Genomic DNA, 20,800 nt, shown 5'->3' with positions numbered 1-20,800 from the left:
CATTTCTCCTCAAAATGCAGGATCTCCAGTGAAGAATGCAAATGAAACAACTAGGAATATTTGACCAGCTTAAGTGTGTCTGATAAACTGACAAAGCTATGAAAACTCAATATTGACAAAAAGACCATGAAAATGAAGTCAAGTTCGTATGAAAACTGTCAGGCAGACATGTACACCTTACAATCATTCCATATATGATTGATATATTGAATATACTATCTAATTTGTTTGAGACATTACATATACTATCTGAATGCTCAATATTGATCAATGAACCATGAAAATAAGATAATCAAGATCAGATGAAACCACATGTTCACCATACAATCATTTCAGACATCATATAAAGTTGACATATTGCTTTAGTATGTGATATACATTCTTGACTAAGAAAATGTCACCTAGACCACTGATGAAATGAGGTGGAGTTCAGATGAACCCTGTCTGACAGATATGTAGTTGTTGCAGAGATCTAATTTGCATATCATTTACATATTACCAACCTGAATATACATTTAATATTTACCACAGGATATTAAACATTCATTCATCAATCAATCAATCAAACAATATACTTAGTTTGTGTGCAAACTTCACAACATTGCAACTTGTTAAAATAATAGACTAAAAAATGTATTATTTTATTTATTTTTTAAGTAGGACCCCTTTGAAGATAAGATTTATTACAAGGAATCTATACATAAAAGATTAAACAGAAAGGAACACAACTGAAGTATAACAAGGGTTTCATAATACATAACAATCACTATACAAAAATTCTATATAATGCATCAAATATATGGGGGAAAAATCATTAAAATGAAATTATAAATCATATCAGCTACATCAAAATCTTATAAAATGCACACACTATTATATAATTGAACCTTTCAATATTTCAAATAGGATTGTTTTCTACATTGGCTTTATAGGAAAAAATTAAAACAATTAAGGGCTGTTCTAGACAAAAAAGTATAAAGGGGTGTTTAATGCACTTTCAAATGCCCCACACCCTGAATTATTTATTTCAAACCTAATGTAACATATGTTCTGAACAACCCAATGAAATACATATTCAATTGACTTCAGATACAACAAAGCACAGTGCAGCAAAGTAACTTACTTTGGAATAGCCCTTTAATAGATTTTTTATCACCACATTTGTTGGTGAAAGATGTTCTACTTGCTTTTCTCAGAAAATTTTTGATTTTCAAAAATATTCATTATAATAAACTTTTATATAGATCCTATAAAGTTGGCTTTTCCTCCAATTTGCAGTAGAGTCATTCTAAGGATGGCAAAAAACAATAAGTAGCTACTTTTTGCCACTTTGGTGAAACTTGCATAGTGTAGAAACTTTTTTCTTTTGTATTTACATAAAAACTCCTTGTACAATTAGTTTCCAATTTCCGAGATGAAATTCTGATATTGGTAAGCTGCCCTCCAAGGAAAATCAACTGAAACTTTACCGCATATCATTAACTGAATAAGATCCTGGATTCAGAAATAATCAATTTTAAAACAAAATAATAATATTACTTAAATTAAACTTATACTTTCTATTTCTATAAAAACAAATGTAGCTAACAGTTTAAAATACAAAACAGTAATGAATTTAAAGATAAAACTATAACTGCCCTAGTAAAAATAGTAACAATTCGTCATTAGATGACAGAAATAAAATTGAAATAAGAATAAAATGAGGTCATTTAATGACAAATATGAAAATTTACGATTAAAATCATTGATCTATAATGTCATGATATGCTCGTTTTTTTTATATAAATTTCTATTTTATTTAAAAAAAAATTTCAACGCCTTTTTTCTTTTGATAATTAATTGAAACATTTTTATATATCAAATGAATTGAAAACAAATTTTAATTTAAAAGTTAATTTTCCAGAATAATGAGAATAGTAGGATTAAATCTTAATAAATAAGTCTGAAAAATTGTTTTAATACAGAGAACAAAAACATTTGTAAACTTACTGGTACTTTATAGATTTAGATTAAAATTATATGTAGGAATTATTTACTGTACAGTGTAACCTGCCTAATCCAACACCTGAGTATTCCAACATACTGTTTTAAATGACACTTTTTCATGGTCCCAAAATATGCCTATACTTGCAGGAAAAACCTGAGTATTCCAGCAACCTGCTTAATCTGACATTTTTAAGGTGTCGGATAACACAGGTTACACTGTACTTTGAAGGCCTTGTTTGTATTTACAGAAATGATACTCCTAACATTGAACGTTAAAGAGCAAAGATAGGTTAAATATATATGAGATATGAAGCTTATTTCATTCAAGCATGGCACTTTTTACAACAAGGAAAGCTTTTAGCACTTATGACTACTTAACATATAATTTTATACATGATTCAATTTTGAAGGGTGAAAATATTTACAGTGAATATATACATGTGCTTATTTAAAATATATATTTGATTATGGCGGAGCTTTTTTAGAAATAATGACAAATAATATCATACACCCAAAACATTTACTGTCCTAATGTAGTCTCTAAGCTTCAACATGTTGACCCTTCTAACATAAAAAGAGAAATGTCAACACGACAGCAACCTAACTATGCTAACAACACAATAATAGTCTACAAATATTTTATATTTGATTAATAGTTTTTGTAAACATTACAAAACCACAGTCAATAAAGCTTTAATAAAAGTATACTGTTAAATGAAGTTATTAAACTAAACTAAACTAATTACTTTTTGTATTCACTAATGCAAATAATGTTAATTACTTAATGCCAACATAGAATGTAATGGGAAGATCATGTGTAAAGAAAACCTGTTACCATTAATCATGCCTATTTTGTGTATTCCATTGACCTATTTTTGTGATAATTTTTTTCATATCATACTTCTTGCTAGAGATAGAAAATTATCATCAGAAACTAAGGGTACATCTGTTGTTGCCAATGTAAACATCCATGACCTCCTTGGCAAAATAGAGATAAAAAGATTATCATTGGTCTTTCAAACTTGAGGGATGTTTCTGTGTCATGTCTCACCTCAGGGATGTCGCCCTCCATTGAGATTGTAGATATAAAAAAAAACACCCTCTCATTTGAAAAACCATTGATAAGCTAAATTTATCGCTGTGTTTATGTATAAATGATATGTAAGGCACATGATAATGTACTTTGTAATGTATTGCTTTGTATATTCTTAGTTAGTAAAGATTATAAATTAAGTATGATATATGTGTGACAAAATCCTTACTGATATATAAGTATTACATTCAAGTTTGATTGGCATGAAAGTTGATTTTTTTTTTAACAGACTTCATAAACTCTTAAAAATTTCAACATAATAATCTAACATGTCAATAATTTTAGTACAAATCAATATTTACATATTAACATAACAATCATTAACATGTTGCATAGATAAAATATTTCAAAATTATACAGCTGCCATGATAATGTTGCACAATACCTGTTGTATAATCTTGATGAACTATTGTTTAGGGGGAAGTTTTTGACCAGGAGTTGGTTATTGCTTTTTCCAAAATTTATTTAAAATCATGAAATATTCCCATAGGTCAATTCAATTTTAAAGAAAAAAGCAGAATTATCAGAAAAAATCCAGAACAAAATATAATATAAGCTGTTATCACAGGGATATGTCTAGCCTTTTTGTAATTTTGATTATGCAAATGTTGAAATCCAATTGCAAATAGCAATACTTTAACATCTTACACAAGTTATGTAAATATTCAAAGTCAATGAACCATGACTGAGTTACATGGCTAAATAATCTCCATGTAAATGAGATGTTCCAATGCTTATACAACTGCATACCAACTATGATTGACCTACTACTTGCGTGTATTACAAACTTATACATTGTTGACGCTGCCGCCTCAAACAGCATACCTATGTCTTGCTTTTTGACTCTGTCAAGGCGAGACAAAAACTGTGTAAACAGCTTCCAACAGTTAAACTTTACAATGGTGAAAATACACTCCTGAAACAAGGTCACTTCACTTCAGAAGGTTGGTGCCCCAAGAGAATACACATCATATGTAGAGTTAACACAAAAATGAATACCATAAACTTCTATTTTGCTTTTCAGTAGAGGGTGGGAGCTTATATATAGATTTAGAAGGACAAATACACACAGATATAATAATCCCTATATATGGTATAATGCAGCAGTTAAAAAATGGTTATATAACAATACATTAAATGAAATATAACTATATGCATTGTATATATTATGAGTAAAATGAACGGGTGCATATATACTTGTAAAAATCCTGGCACATTCGGTGAATTTAATAAAAATTGTCAAAAATATAATATCATTCAAGTATACACAAACATTACTGACATTCATATCACAACTATAATTATTTTGACAATGCAACCTAACACAATGTTTTAATGTTCTTGGTTTATACATGTACCAGTATATCAAAGTCATCATAAACTTGTGTTAAATCAAACTATTGTATAAACTATTCGACTGCCATAATAAATATGAACAATTCAGAAATTTCAATCAACCAAAACATGAAAATTATAGCGTTAGTAAACTGACAAAATGTTTAATTTCATTTCTGTATAAAAAATTTGTCGAGCAGACTTCAACATGTGTATACTCAATAGTTTGTTAGAAAATCTGCAATTTTGAATTGTCGATCGAAATAAAAGTATTTTTTTTAACTGCCATAAATAGCAATTAAAGTTTTAATACAGTAAGTTCCATGAAAAAAAAGCAAGTATGTCCAAGTAAAATATTTTAAAAACAATACAACAGATATCACAGTTGAAAGTGTATTAAAGCTACAGAATATTTATCATAATAGAAACAGTAACAAAGAATGCTGAAGACGTTGAGCACTATGTATTATCATGTCAAATCACTTGAAATAGTACTCTTCATGTAATACCAACAATCATTTATTGTAATAATATCATATTAAAAATAGCAATATCTTGGCAAACCAATTCAAGTCATACAATAACTTAGTGTAACAAAGGCTTATCACTAAAAACTTGGGTGTAACCATATCATTAAAATTGGTGTTACCATGAAATAAAACAATACTTTATCATAACCATTTAACATCACCAATACTTGCTCATCTAACAAATCTTTCATATGACCTAACCAATGGTAAGTATGAAGCACTATAGTTATTTGTCTACCTTGCACAACAAAGAAGAATCTGTCAGGACAGTTGAGAAAGGCTTTACTCATTCAGTTGTTTATGAATCGGAACAATTTATTTGATTGATATAAGATTCAATTTTGTTTTCTATTAGCATAATTGGTATAAGTATATAGTGATGACCAACAATGCTAGTACAACCACCTTTCAATTACCTGACTAAAATTACCTTTTAATAACTGGACTAAAAACTGCTTTTTTTTTTTACATGAAATTTATTTTCCAAAAAGCAAAGAATGTTAATAGGTTTCCAATGACTACATGGATTTTTTTCATTAACTTTTATCCATAAGTATCAGACCTAAGTCTTGTTTATATAAAATTATTGTTAGTGTTTTTATGAAACTTTAGTTCAAAATGACAAATATAATTACAACATGCATAAACATTTGATTATAAGGACAAATATGATTAAGACATGTTCTTAACCTTTGTGTCACATTCTTATACATATTTCCTTTGGAAAAAATAACATGGCAACAATGATCTTGAATAATATTGATTACTAACAAACTACAGCCTATAACATAATTTGCTGCAAAGAGACAGAACATCTAAATACTGGTGAAGAATCATCTACAATTGCAAGACAACACTTGTTTGCACCATAACCTTATAAACCAACTAAATAAGTAACTAGTTAAAAGGTAAATTATATCTATCTATATGTGATCTATACATAGATTTAATAAGTATAGTATGCTGGATAATAAACTAATCTACAACCTTGTAGTGGTACAACTACTTTTTTTTTTCTAACAAAAACTATAAATTCTAAACTAAAAACAATTAATGAATTAATGAAATGCCAATTTTGATTTATTAATATTTCATGTTAAATTGTTTTAATAGCAACTTTTTAAGTATTTAATGAATTATTCCTGCATATCTATTGAGGAAAAAAACCTGTTGACCCTGATCTAATAGTTTGAGCATGATTTTGTTTAACTTGAAGTTGTATGGAATTGGAAACGAATCCATAAAAACTTGCATCCTAGCAAACATTTTGTTTTTTTAAAATAATTATTATTTATTTGTTAAACTTTCTGAAGTTGAACAAAGCTGCATGATTTTACAGACAAATTTAATAGCAAACATTTAAAATGGCTGATAAAAATGTTAAAATACAAAGTATATCTAGCACCAAGTTCAAACAGTCATATCATTTATCAAATGTATAACTAACAGAAATGAAAAGACATCGTTTATTCTATTTAGATGGAGGTGACATATTTTAGATCAGTTTTAGAAAAAAGAATCTCAACTATTTAGTACACAAGGAATTTATACAAAACATTGCTGTGACACATATTAAAATGTCTGTATGATTTAAGTCCCTTTGATAAGAAATGAATTTTGAAAATTTTGAGTATATCTGTTTAGCAGGGCTCTCCTGATGCATTGAATACAAGGAGATGTGACTGCCAATGAGACAACTATTGCAGATCAAAGGAAGATGTAAACAATGGACCTCTGTATTGCCTTCAACAATGAGCAAAACCTATCTTTTAAAGTAACTAGGATGACAATATTATATATCTATACATATTGTTTTTACTAAGGTACGATTTACTTTTTAAGTGCAACTACAATAAGAGAGATAACTTTATAAAAAGACATACAATTCAATAAAAAAAATCAAAAAGCAACACCACTAATTTCTAATTACCATTTAAATCTGTTCTGAAGACTCTTGGAAAAAGAGTTATTGGGGGTCTTAAAATGCAATAAAAAATATTGATTAAAATTAACCAATAAATATATGCCAGGGTGGGTTCAGAAGAAAAATCTCAAAACATTTTTTTCTTATGAAAAACATATTAAAAATTTGTATAAAATTGTTAATGTTTCACACAACAAAATATCAACAGTTTAAAACAAAGAAGTTAATCCGTTATTTGATAATCAATAATTAAATTGTATATACACACTTAAATAAAAACAATATAATTAATACAATGTATTGCTTTATTGCTATGAGCAGTCTGATTTAGAAGACAGATCAGAATCGCCAAGTTTTGACGCCATTCCTGAGTCTAGATTACTGTCTAAATCATTCTTCTTTGCCGTCTCTTCCTCGTGCTCTGACGGCAGTCGTTGTATACTACACACAGATTCTTCATCAACGCCTGTCACTGTATGATTATACTGTTCTAATCGACTGTCTATTTGATTTGTAATATCACTCGCTTGTGGTATGTCTGTGACTGAAATTACATTAAAATAATACTTTGAAAGAGTACAACAATTGTTCATTACAGGGACGTTAAGTCAAATGTTCAACCCTCAAAATTATAGGTATACCAATAGGAACACTTCATTAAATTCAATTAAGGGCTCAATACCCAGCACAGAAGTATTCTAAGGGTATATGACAACTACAATAACTATTAAGACATATATCCTCCATATAAGGAAGTGTAAAAATATGAGAGTTATAACTGTTTGTTTTTCAAAACATACATATCACATGTATTTCTTGCCACTGTAATAAAATGTTCTTTTAAAACAAGTAATAATTCTTGACCCGGAGATGATACTTACAGAACTTTTCTTTTAAATTGATTGTTTTTGCTTACTGATAATTTTTTTTTTGCAGGTATATGTAACCCTATAAACTAAGATTTATAAAACTAACAAAGGTTAATTCTTTGGCTTGAATAACTAAACCCATTAATAAAACAAGTTTATCTGGATGACATGAAAAAAAATCTTTGAAAATTTATTTTTCTCAAGTTTAAAATGTTGAATTCAAGTATAATCATGATAATATACAATTAATGTGTATGTGCTAACGTCTGACAACAGTGTTCCGGTAACAGATAAGCTTTTATATTTTTTGAATTAATCATGCAAAAAATCAGGTTCTTGTAGAACAAGATCTAGTTTTACTGATCATGCTGATCATGTTAAATTTATTTCATGTACTTTGAAATTCTTGAAAATTAAGGTTAAAACAAGATTCATATTTAAAACGTAACATTATCAACGATCCATGTAAGAGAGGTCAAGGTAAGATGAACCATGCTAGATGGTCATGTGCATCTTATAATCATTCCATACAACAAATGTATTCAATCTATATTGTGAATAGTAGATAAAGACATTTACACAAATACTGAGTATTGACCTTTGAACAATGAAAATGAGGTCAAGGTCAGATAATCCTACCAAAGTGACATGCACATCTTTCAATTATTCTATTCCCCTATTAGTGACTAAGTGATTATAGTATCTGATGAGAAAGGGACCTCATCAAGAAATCTTAAACTTGATGAAACATATGTGAAATGAGGTCAAGGTCAGGCAAAACATATCTGACAGACATATATGACCTTGTAAGGATACCATGTACCAAATAGAGTTATCTTATTTGAATAAGTTAGAAATTCAACTGAAGTGACATTACAATGACAATAAATGTAGTATTTTAAGGATATTTTGTTTACGGAAGCAGCAAAACCATAAAAATGAGGTCAAGGAGGTCAAGGTCATGGTCATGCATGACAATGTCATGCGACAAACTTTGTAACATAATGCATATGTATAAACAAGGTATGACATGGTATTCTACCTTCTGAAATATAAAGCTTTATACAAATCTAAAAGCACCAGGATAACAAAAAGTGAAATAATTCAAAATAATTCAAAGGAGAAAACACGACTTTTAAGTTGGATACTTACCATGAGAGAGATTATGACAATCATTATAGTCCCTGACATCACTCATGTGTGGTGGGTCTAACATTGTAGTACTAGGATTGGACACAGCAGTCACTAGAAAGTAGGATATAAGATTGGTGTTAGTAAGAATAGTATGAAAAAGATCACAGAAAATAAGTTTTCTGATTGTAAAAGTAGTGCAAATACCTTACATGAATTCTACATTGACTCATCAAACTTGTAAAATATAAAGTTATAAAGCAAAAAATTGCTTTGCCAAGCACAGCTGGATACGACCACAGAGGTCCAACCCTGAATAGTTGGGGCAAAAATGGACACAATATTCACACTTGATACAGGTCTGAATTTGGATTGTTACTAAATATTTGATATATAATAGTTTTCTGACACAGAAAAACTGTAGTGAAAGAACTTAGAATTGGTCAAATGATTTGAATTTATATTCAATTTTTTGCTTTTGTGGAATACACTCTGCTGTTGCGAATTGCCCCTTCCTTCGAATCCCCCCCCCCCCCCCAAATTTTTTTTTTACCCCACCTTTTTTATGCTTTTAATTTTATGCAATATTCACTATGCTGTTGGTTGAGCTGAATTGTCATGCTTGTTAAAAATATTTTCAGAAATTTTTGGTTATTTAGAATTAAGGAAAATGACTGGATGAAGACATGGAAGAGATGTAAAGTAAAAAAATTTCAAGCAATGTCTAGAAATGTGTCACAAGATTGAAAACTATCTTATAGAACTTGATAGTACCTTTCTACTGATTATGGTTGTATCTTTTAATATAAAATGTTTACAGACTATGGAAAGAAGTAGGTCTTCTAAATATATATTTACAAAAAAAACCATTTAACAAATCTTAAAATATGATGTATTTCAACTAGTTTTAAAAAAATTGTAAAAAGTTCTGTAATCCAATTGGTTGTATTGATATAGCATGCAGAAAAAGCTTTTCTGTAAAATAAAGTATATTTTTAGTCAATTTGACCTTGACCTTGGCAATAAGACCTTAACATCAGCAGTGAATTTTCTCCTTCTTTATATTATATCCAAGTTAGGTTACATGCGAATATGATAACATGAATAATCTTCCTTTACCAGACCAAAGGTTAATTAAATCATCATAGTAATTAGAGAAATTGTCTTCAAAATTTATGGCCTTTTCAATTTGTTTGTGTATATATATATAGTTTTTATTCTTTTCTTAGGATATAAATGTGGAAGCATTTTGTAAAACTGGAAATTTTAACATTTTTTAAAGGTGACACCCTTTCTTCTCTAATTAGTTAACTTTTAGGGTCAGATAAATATGATTCTACCACTGCATCGAGTGTAATACGATATTTATCCACTCTTGACAGTTAAATTTTCAAATTTAAAACGTGAGGCTTGCCCGAGCGTTTTAAATATTTAAAATTAAACTGTCAAGAGTGGATAAATATCGTATTACACGAGATTTGGTGGTGGAATCTGTTTCTCTAATGATTTTCTAACATTATGCAGGCAAACTTATTCCTTCTTTTCGAATGATCTGCAAAAAGATGTGTTCTTTCTATGTGACGTCATCAGGCATGGTTGCCTTTTTTCATGCCGTCACAATAGGAAATTCAGAGGAAAGCAAGAAAATTCGACGTCACAATCAGATCTTAACCAATGGAGAACTGAGATCAAACGAACCACACGTTGATTAAATTTTTTATACAATGGGTGCAGAAAGCGATAAATTGACGAAGAATTAGAGAAACTATTGTCTATACTATAAATATATGTACATTTAAAGTTGCATAAAGCAGGGACTTTATATACTGTAGTATAAAAAGTCCCTACATAAAGTAATTATATATTGAACAGAGATATACATGACAGAAACATTTCTACAATAAGTACATCATCCAAACCATCTGATAACAGTGTTAATATATATCTACCTTCTTCTTGTATTTCTTTACCAGTCTCCTCTGGAATAGAACTATAAGGAGAAGTGCTGTTGAGATTATCTGCAGATGATTCTGAATCTACAAAATTTATGTGATTGTTAAATTTTTTTATAAATGTTTATTAGCATGTACAGCATACCTTTATTTTACATTCAATCATGCATCAATGGTTTGTTGTAGCAGTACTAGCATGCCTGCCTCCCTCAGTCAATCACAGACTGGAAAGTTGGTATTTTCTGCATCAACCTTAAGTAACCTTAGTCTTTAGCCAATGACCTCCTAATATATACATGTAGGAGACTTGCAAATTGTTTACATCAATTAACGGCTCAGAATTTGCTGTTAGTGTTCAAATGTTCTATCATGTTGTACATATACAGAGTTTGGCAAAACAATGAAAACAAATAATGATATACATGTATATACAAAATGCAAGTTTTCCTCAATGCATGAAATTTGGTACTCATGAAAATAAATCAATGCACAGTACATATATATCACAATCTTATATGTTGTCTATGGATAACAAAATTTAAAAGGTATATTAAAGCAATCATTATCCTAATTCTAGCAAGTTCTATGTTTGCTTGGCTTGCTTGCTTTGTTTGTATAACTGTTTGCTCAAGCACTGTAATTAAGATTGACATCTACAATCAATAGGTAGGCAGGCTTCAGCTAGTATTAATTGCTTAACTACCAATAACATTTATTAGTATAATGTATACAAGTTTTAACTTGCTAGCATTAGGATAACAGCTTTAAAAGTAGACCTTGCTTCAATAGTCTGAAAAACACAATGGCAATCTACAATATTTTCACTTTATCCAAATCAACTTTGCTTACCTTTACTTAATGAACGTTTAAATTCTGCTATATTTGGAAGTTCAGTGTTCATGACAGGACTAGATGATTGTATGTTATCAAAGTCTGGCGGCGGAATACAAGCACCACCCCCATTCTCCAAATATGGGTAACGTGTAGGTGAAGGCAATAACTGACTTGTCGGACTGTGAACTGGTGAATTTCCTATATTTATACAAATATCTCCATCCTCCTCCTCACAAGAGACCTGCTGAGGGACAGACTCAGCACGATTTAATACTTGACGGTTAACTAATAGTTCACCATGATGTAATACTTGTCTATCAGGCACAGAGTTTGCACGATTTACACACGGAGAGTTTGAATTTACTTGCATTAAAGGACTATTTTCTGAAGCAGTACTATTTATTCTGTCCGTCACAGTAATGTTTGACAGTTGTCTATTTATAGACACAGAACTATCAGAGTTAAATCTCACACTAGGACATTCACTATCAACCCTTGCTAAGTTGTTATTATCAGGTTTATCTGTCACACTAACATGACTAACATTTCGTTCTATGACATGCATGTTTCTCATATTATTAATGTTGTCCTGTTGTTCTGGACCTAAATTATTGAGATTTTCATTTCTGTTTAACAGTTGCAATCCCTCTTCTTGATCATGTTGATTAATAGCTACTACTGAAAAATATGAAAATAGACTTTTTATACAGATATATGTCTAGCCAGTGTTATCTCGTCACAAACTTCAACAAATTTGGACACTGAAACTTATGCTATGCTTCACTGACTGTCTTTGCATGCAGATGAGACCAATTAAACAGAACATCATATCCCAGAATAACACATATAAATTATCAAATGTTGTCATTATCTCTTAATTTGAGTATTTTTTATATTGGCATAAGAGTAATTCCCCTTATTTTTGATATAATAATTTCATAATTTGACAAAAAGTAATATTATCCTGGGAGAGCATATATATGCTGCCTTAAGTTAACTTTTAAAATAAGATAATCCATGGAGCCTGTATCAGTTAATAGTCTTTGGCACATTATTCACAAAAGAGTAAAAAAAAAACATTATTCAAGGGCAATAACTCCTATTAAGTGTCAATTGATGATTTCTGAATTGTTGACTAAATTGTAGATTTTATTTTGCTGATTATAAAGAAAATACACTATTTTTCTTTATCTACTAGTTTATACAAAGTAACACTAACAAATGAAAAAAAATGTTTTAAAGCAAAAAGTCTTCAATAAATACATGAAATAGTTGAAGGAAAATTTTTGGCCATACTCACATAACTCAATTCTATCCTACTATGAATTCTGACAAAAGATACAAACCAAGTGTTTGAGAACTCAAGGATAAGGACAACTTTCGTTTTGCAGTGTAAATTAAGATGAGGCATAAGAACAGCCAAATTATAAATGTTGAATCAGAGTTTAAATGATAATAGAAAAGCTCATGTATGTATAATCTTTTGGACCATGTGAGCTCAATACTATTGAATCAATCTTTTCTTATTTTAAGCAATCATTGTACAACTTGATGTTAGTCTATCCCTCCTACAGTACCCAGCCAGTTCAAAGCATTAACTATAAGTTGTTTAAGATAGGTGTGTTAAGTATTTACTTATCATATTAGTTAAAATTGCTGAATCATTTTACACATTCAAGTTTCAAAAGTATTATCAAAGAACTAATGTAGGTGTGAGGTTCAAAAATTGTAATGCATTTAATTAATGTTTTGTAAACACATCAGCTATTTAAATTTCATTTATAATTTTATGACTTTTATTATAACTTCAAGTGAAGTGCAATGAAGCATGAACGATTTACATGATGAATTTTATTAGGTAAAAGAACCATATACATTAATGATTAAAATATCTAATTCATAAAGAATAAACTTTTCATTCAAAAAGCATTGAAGTGTGACTTACTTGATGGATGAATAATTTTACATGACCTAATGTAATCATTGATCGGAAATTAATTATCTGTGTTACTGAACAATGGTTTAAATACTGATGTACTGTATCAACTAACTTAAATAACAATTTTGAAGGGATGATACATTTAACCAACTATGTTGTGAAATATGAGGCAAAATTTTCTTTCAGATGATAAATTCATGAATAGATAAATAATATAAACGACTGAGTTCAGCTGTACTAACGGATAATGATTCAGATAAATAATGTTTCAAGTATTAAACATTGCTTGACTCGAATTCCAATTACTTTTTCCAAATGTAAAATTCTATTGAATGGTCAAATTCATAAACAAATCTTTGCAGGCATTCTACAAGAACAAAACAATTAATAATATGGAATCACTGACAAATGGAAATGAAACAATCTATCGCCACATTATGTATGTATGTGCCTGTTCCAAGTCAGGAGCCTGTAATTCAGTGGTTGTCGTTTGTTTATGAAACTATGTGTTACATATTTGTTTTTCATTCAATTTTTTTTTATATAAATAAGGCCGTTAGTTTTCTTGTTTGAATTGTTTTACATTGTCATTTCAGGGCCTTTTATAGCTGACTATGCGTTATGGGCTTTGCTCATTGTTGAAGGCCTTACGGTGACCTATAGTTGTTAATTTCTGTGTCATTTTGGTCTCTTGTGGAAAGTTGTTTCATTGGCAATCATACCACATCTTCTTTTTTATATGGCAGTAAAACAACAACCTGCATACCCATAGCCAGGGGGGTTCCGGGGGTTTTGAACGAACCCCCCCTTGAAAACAAATAAAGTCAACATTCTGTTTGAATTGTGACTGTTAAAGTCGAGTTCGTGAGTCCAAAATAACTCCCTTAGAAATTCCTGGCTATGGGCCTGACCTGAATCACTTATCATGTAAACTTAAGCAAATAAAAACTTCACATATCTGACATAAACAGTTGTCATCTGTTGAATACTGTACCTTGACATGTAAAAAGAAAAATCACAAAAATACTGAACTCCGAGGAAAATTCAAAACAGAAAGTCCTAAATCAAATGGCAAAATCAAAAGCTCAAACACATCAAACGAATGGCCAACAACTGTCCTATTCCTGACTTGGTACAAACATTTTCTTAAGTAGAAAACTGTGGATTAAACCTGGTTTTATAGCTAGCTAAACCTCTCATTTGTATGACAGTCCAATAAAACAGGGCTCACACTACTTCAGAATCATAGGGAGAAGTGACTTCTCTTTTTAAAACTGATAGGGAGAAGTGGTGAGATTTGAAGAGAAGTGCTCCTTCGTGCGCTGCGCTACAATTTTTAGATTTTACTATAGTATAAAGGGTCATATGTAAATAATGTTCTTTTTATATTGTTCAATACATACCTGAGTATACAATTAAAGTTACAGTTCAAATTCAAAGTTGTTTAAGTTTAGGTTCTTGTGAGAAACTATACCAACTAAATATCTAGCACTAAAAAGATTTTTTTTTATGTCAAAAAGGTAAAGAAATTATAATATATCAATTACAATTTAATTAAAAACTATCTTGTGTATGAAATTCAGTGTTTCTCATCAAAAGATAAACAAAGTTAAGCTGGGCCATAATATATTGAATAGTCTCAGAGTTAAGCAACTTTAATCAATATTTTGAAACAATCCATATAAATTATATGGAATTATATACACCAATCAATTAGATGTAACCAAAAGTCTGTTAATGCGTATGGAATGCGTAATTTTTCCTTTTGGGATCAATATTCTTCTGTCAGCTGTTCCATCCATGCGTCTGTAGTTATTATTGTAAAAATACGGATTTCGGTCATAGCTGGTCCGGTTCCGATCCGTAGTTAGAAACGGTCAATGGCTGACGAATGCAAGAAAATTTACAAAAATAAACGATGTTTGACAAGCTATTTGGAAAGGAACATTACGTTTTTAATGCAATAAATGGATTAAACATTTACTGGAGGCAACTTTTATCACGTTTAAATGAAGTAACAAACTAATTTACTGCAGAAAATTAGGTTGATATAAGTTTTCGGGTAACAAGTACCGGAACTTAAGTGATAAAAAGTTGTCTTTTTATTAAATAACCTGCTACACACTGTAAAGACAATGATTCAACCTCTTATCTTAAGAAAATGAATTATTTATGTCTGAATTTCTTTAATTATCAATAAAAAAGTGATGTTTCATCATCTTGGTAAAAATTGAAAAAGGCCGATGACGAAAGCGACTGAAAGCGAGTATCGTAAACAACAGGGCGACTTGTTTTCGCTTTTGGGGGTTGAGGAAAGCTAAGTGACGGTCGGGAAAACGACTTCTTCGCCCTAGTCGCCTGGTAGCTTGAGCCCTGAATAAAATTCCAATATATCGACAACGATTTGCGAACAAAACAATCAATAAATGTGTTTATGGCTATTGTGTAGCTACACATTCATCTAGTGACATCTTATAAAATAACTTTTTCTACAAGTATTAAGTTACCTTGATCTTCCACATGTCTTCTGTTCCCATGGCACATAGCTTTTATCTTTTCTAATTTCTTCTTTTTATAGAGAAACACAATAACTACTGCAATAACTATCAGAAGCAAAATACCAATCACTATACCAATTCTGAAATTATAGATGTTATAAAAGAAAAGTAAAAGCTATGCAACCTTAATTCAAACTCGATTTGATATTTGTGGTAATAAGCATAGTGTATAATTTCATAACAATTCAAAAAATGGAAATCAATTTGTAGACCTCAGCATGGACGGATGGGATGGAAAGAGTAAACCATAGCCGAGGGGGCATCCAAATATGCTTAACTGTCATTCCTTTAAATCCCATGAGTTAAATTAATTAAAAATCATAAATAAATAAACTGTACACACAGTGATATGTCCCTCTTCTTGTTATTTTGATCATAAAATGCAAATGTTGAAATCAAATTAGATGTAAATATTGCTCCAATTCAGAAGTTTCTTAAAAGAGATCACACATGTTGTACTTATTCTGAGAGAAGACCATTGACCTACTTTTAGATTTATTGCTTATAGATATCCCAGTAAGTTCTGAGATCTGCCAGAGTAATGTTCTGCAATGCATTCAAAACACAAACTTACATTGTTGACGTGATTGAGTTGTCATCACCACCCCCTCTCGGCCCAGGTTTGGACACGACGACTGTTGCTGTAGTACCTGTAATAAAAATGTTATCCATTAATTAATTGAAAAATTAAATGCAGAATTTTAATTTTAATTTTAGTTTTTTGTGTACAATTTGGAGTTTAGTATGGCGTTCATTATCACTGAACTACGGGGTAGTATATATATTTGTTTAGGGGCCAGCTGAAGGTTGCCTCCGGGTGCAGGAATTTCTCGCTGCATTGAAGACCTGTTGGTGACCTTCTGCTGTTGTCTGTTCTATGGTCGGGTTGTTGTCTCTTTGACACATTCCCCATTTCCATTCTCAATTTTATATGGTCTTATTCAGGTATTTTAAATAAAACATTAACAAAGCCTACACAAAATAAAAAATAAATGGATTTTTGTTCTGTACTTCTGTCAATGTAACAAAATCATAGGAAACAAATGTGAAAAATAGGCCATTTTATGGAATTCTTCATATCAGCTCTTGTATCAACCATTGACTGATATCAAAACTTTATCCTACAGTCCAATATTGATGTCTTGTGCTGATACTAGAATGACTTTTGCCGATATTGAAAATGTTGTGTATCTATCTATAATGTTATTATTAATAGATATTGACTAATAATAATAACAATATCATGTACATACTTTTTACAATCAAAGGTGCAGTCATATCAAGTAATTATAAACATTAATACTTTTTTTTTATAATAACATGCATAATTCATTGCTATAATCATTTGCATAATTTATGCTTTGAATAAGATTATAAGACTTTATATTTGCTGGTTAACGCAAAAATATGTACTCAATGAAATTTGCTATCGAAAAATAACCAATGTCAAGATCAACTACCGGAAGCTCTCTCGACCAACCATATCAACGTACTCCCTAATTTGCAAATCATATAAGAATTATAAGACTTAAATGCTTAACAAAGATAATTACAAGTTTTCAACAACAATTATTCAGCTAAGAAAATTTTATGAAAAGACACATACTTGTTGTTGTGGTTGTAGTGGTTTCTGCAACTGGTGGTTTTGGTTGGTATGTCTGTATTGCACTCTTTGCTGTTGTGGTCTCAGGAACAGGGGAAGGTTTTATAATACTGAAAATTAATAACATAAAACAATGAAGATATGCACCATCTTTTAAATAAATTTACATTTTTCAAACCCAATGAATTTGTTTGACCTGTCCTAAATCAGTAACCTGATGTTTTCTGGTTTTGTTTTTTTGAAGTGTTTCTCGTTTCTCATTTTTTTAATATAGATTAGATTTTTTAATCTAGATTAGATTGGTAGTTTTCCTGTTTGAATGGTTTTACACTAGTCATTTTGGGGGCACTTTAGAACTGATTGTTTGCTGTGAGCCAAGGCTCTGTGTTGAATGCTGTACCTTGACCTATAATGGTTTACTTTTATAAATTGTGACTTGAATTTCCAGTTGTCTCATAGCCACTCATACCACATCTTCTTATATCTAATTGAAATAGAAACCCACACTATACAATTAAAACTATATAAAGGTCTTGTATGAACAAATTTGAAAGAATTCACAAAAAAAAAGTAGAAGCCTGCTTTATGCTAAAACAATTAATGGATTCATACTTTAAATAAAACTTACGTATTGTTTCCAGGTACCCTGAGACAGGGACCACATCCAATAGTATCCTTTTTATATCCTGGCGGACATGGAACACATTCTACAGAAATGAAATTAATATTCTAATAGGGTATTACACATTAAACATCAATTTATATATATATGTCTTAATATTTCAAAAGGTTATTGATTAGATTCCCTTGATCTATTGTATCTTATATTAGTATGAAAATTCTTAATAAATACATGTTTATATCTTTTAAGTTGCATATTTTCAGAGATATAAATTGTAAACCAAATTTAAACCACTGACCTATTTAAGAGCAAAACATATTTGGGTGTGTATCAAAACAAGAGTGGACACGCTGAAATGTGTCGCCTTCTTTGCTAGCCATTGATTTCATGTTGATGATCCTAAATATAAAGCTTTAAAACAAGTTTTACAAAAACTTTACAAGATTCAAGAAAATGATGTCAAGGTCAGATAAACCAAACCCTGTTGTTACGCAATAATAATGCCTCGTTCACACGTACATTTAATTTGAATTGAATGTGAATTGAATTCGCTAATCGCATTCACACACTCTTCTTTTTAATTCGAATTGGCTAAATCAAATTATCCAATTCACATTAGAAATACGCTTTGGTTAATACGAATTAAAAGTTAATGTTGTTTGAACAGTAAAGCGAATTTGATGTCCATTGCAATTCGAATTAGAATTGATGTTAGGACGTTACACATTTTGAATGCGAATTAAACTAATTCAAATTAATTAATGTGAATCGAATTCCAATTACGTGTGAACTCAGCATAAAAACATCGCAATAATTTCTGAATTTACAGTATCCCTGTGTCAACTCTCTGCGACAGAAGTTGCAGGCTCAACAAAAATGAATGAGTCATTGGACACTCAATTAACAACTCACTTCCAGAATTATCCAGATGAAAGTTTACAGGACACTTTTCAGGATGCTTATATGAAAAATCATCACAAAGACATGGATCCCCATAAGAGCAGGCAGTTAAGTTACACCTGCATCCCTGTCCATTTATACATGCCACACTTGTATTCAGAGTCTTAGAATACACTTGATCTGAAAATAACAAAGAAATATTACGTGTTGTCCATTTATACATGCCACACTTGTATTCAGGGTCTTCGAATACACTTGATCTGAAAATAAGAATATACATGTAAGTGTTGTCAAATTGGAAATGTTTACCTAATCCTTTACTTGGATAACTTTTACCCATATTAACCAGTTTACCAGAACTAAAGCTGATGATACCTCAAGCTGTTAAACAAATTGTATAAAGTCTATTGAGTAATTATTTGCAAATGGAATGTTCTTTGTTAACAGTTGTTTTCCATACATCTGATGTGTTTGAGTTTTATTTTTGCAATTTGGAAAAGAGTGCACGCTTTAAATGCCTCATTTGTTTTTCATATTTTTTACTTTTACTCATTTGATATACAATGTAACCTGTGTTATCTGACACACTGGGGGACCAGAAATAAATGTTGGATTAAGCAGGGTGTCAAAATATTGTTTTTCCAGCAATGATATTTAAATTTTGGGATTACAAAAAAGTGTCAGTTAAAGCAGGATGTTGGAATACTCAGGTGTCGCGGATTAAGCAGGCTACACTGCACTAAATACAGCAACTTTATAACTTTAATTAATAACATTACCATGGCCAGTACAACTAGCAGGCCTCCCATTGTTTTGTCGTAGAGGCTTAAAACATTTTAGTTGATCTATTGTTCCATCAACAGAGGAGATGTAATCAGGTTGTACAAATCTAGACTCTGACCCATTATAGCATGGCTGACACTGTTCTTTGGTAAATTCTTCTATACATGGCAATATTTCATTTCCTGTTTAAAATATTTAAAAATTTTTGTAATTATTTATTAATAAAGTATTGGATGTATAAGAAATTTTGTTTTCCTTCTAAGACCAATAAATGTATTATTGTGAAAAATACTCCCAATTATGAAACTAAACTGACAGAAATGGTTAGCTTGTCAGATTTTGAATACATCATCATAAAAATATACAATTTCATGAGAGTTCGTTTCTTTACTTTTCAAAAAAGATAAACCATTGCCCTTGATTAGCTATATTTATTGTACAACTTAATCAAATGTATCTTAATCTACATCAAGTCAGGGATACGACAGTTGTTTTCCATTCATTTGATGTGTTTGAGATTTTGATTTTGACATTTGATAACTTTTTCCTTTTGAATTTTTCTTCAAATTATAGGTTTTTTGTTATTTTCCTTTTTTCATGTTCATGATGTTAAATCTCTCCAAATTCTATGTGTCTGTCTCAAACCAGCAACCGGTTGTGGTTATCTGGTACTAATCCAGTGATTGTTGTTGGTAGGTGTCTGTCTCAAACCAGCAACCGGTTGTGGTTATCTGGTACTAA

At 30.3% G+C, this 20,800-nt stretch overlaps 1 protein-coding gene across 6 annotated transcripts in view; it reads right to left on the bottom strand.

Moving 5' to 3' along the window:
• Positions 1–629: 629 nt before the first annotated feature.
• Positions 630–20,800, bottom strand: part of LOC139500695 (uncharacterized) — a 31,676-nt gene continuing 11,505 nt past the window's right edge. For 3 of the 6 annotated variants that reach the window (XM_071289500.1, XM_071289501.1, XM_071289502.1), the window contains exons 4-13: positions 20,056–20,241; positions 19,289–19,456; positions 18,383–18,461; positions 17,758–17,864; positions 16,726–16,801; positions 16,101–16,231; positions 11,670–12,332; positions 10,818–10,904; positions 8,890–8,982; positions 630–7,412 (exon numbers count right to left, since the gene is read on the bottom strand). In XM_071289500.1, the coding sequence (XP_071145601.1) occupies positions 7,180–7,412; positions 8,890–8,982; positions 10,818–10,904; positions 11,670–12,332; positions 16,101–16,231; positions 16,726–16,801; positions 17,758–17,864; positions 18,383–18,461; positions 19,289–19,456; positions 20,056–20,241 (1,823 nt within the window). In that variant the 3' untranslated portion in view covers positions 630–7,179. Of the gene's footprint in view, positions 7,413–8,889; positions 8,983–10,817; positions 10,905–11,669; positions 12,333–16,100; positions 16,232–16,725; positions 16,802–17,757; positions 17,865–18,382; positions 18,462–19,288; positions 19,537–20,055; positions 20,242–20,800 lie in introns of all 6 variants that reach the window. The other 3 variants (XM_071289503.1, XM_071289504.1, XM_071289505.1) reach the window with 2 other exon arrangements.

This window comes from Mytilus edulis, chromosome 13, assembly GCF_963676685.1.
Source record: "Mytilus edulis chromosome 13, xbMytEdul2.2, whole genome shotgun sequence".
Taxonomy (NCBI): domain Eukaryota; kingdom Metazoa; phylum Mollusca; class Bivalvia; order Mytilida; family Mytilidae; genus Mytilus; species Mytilus edulis.
Note: the sequence above shows the minus strand (reverse complement) of the source record. Positions and strands in the feature narration are given on the sequence as shown.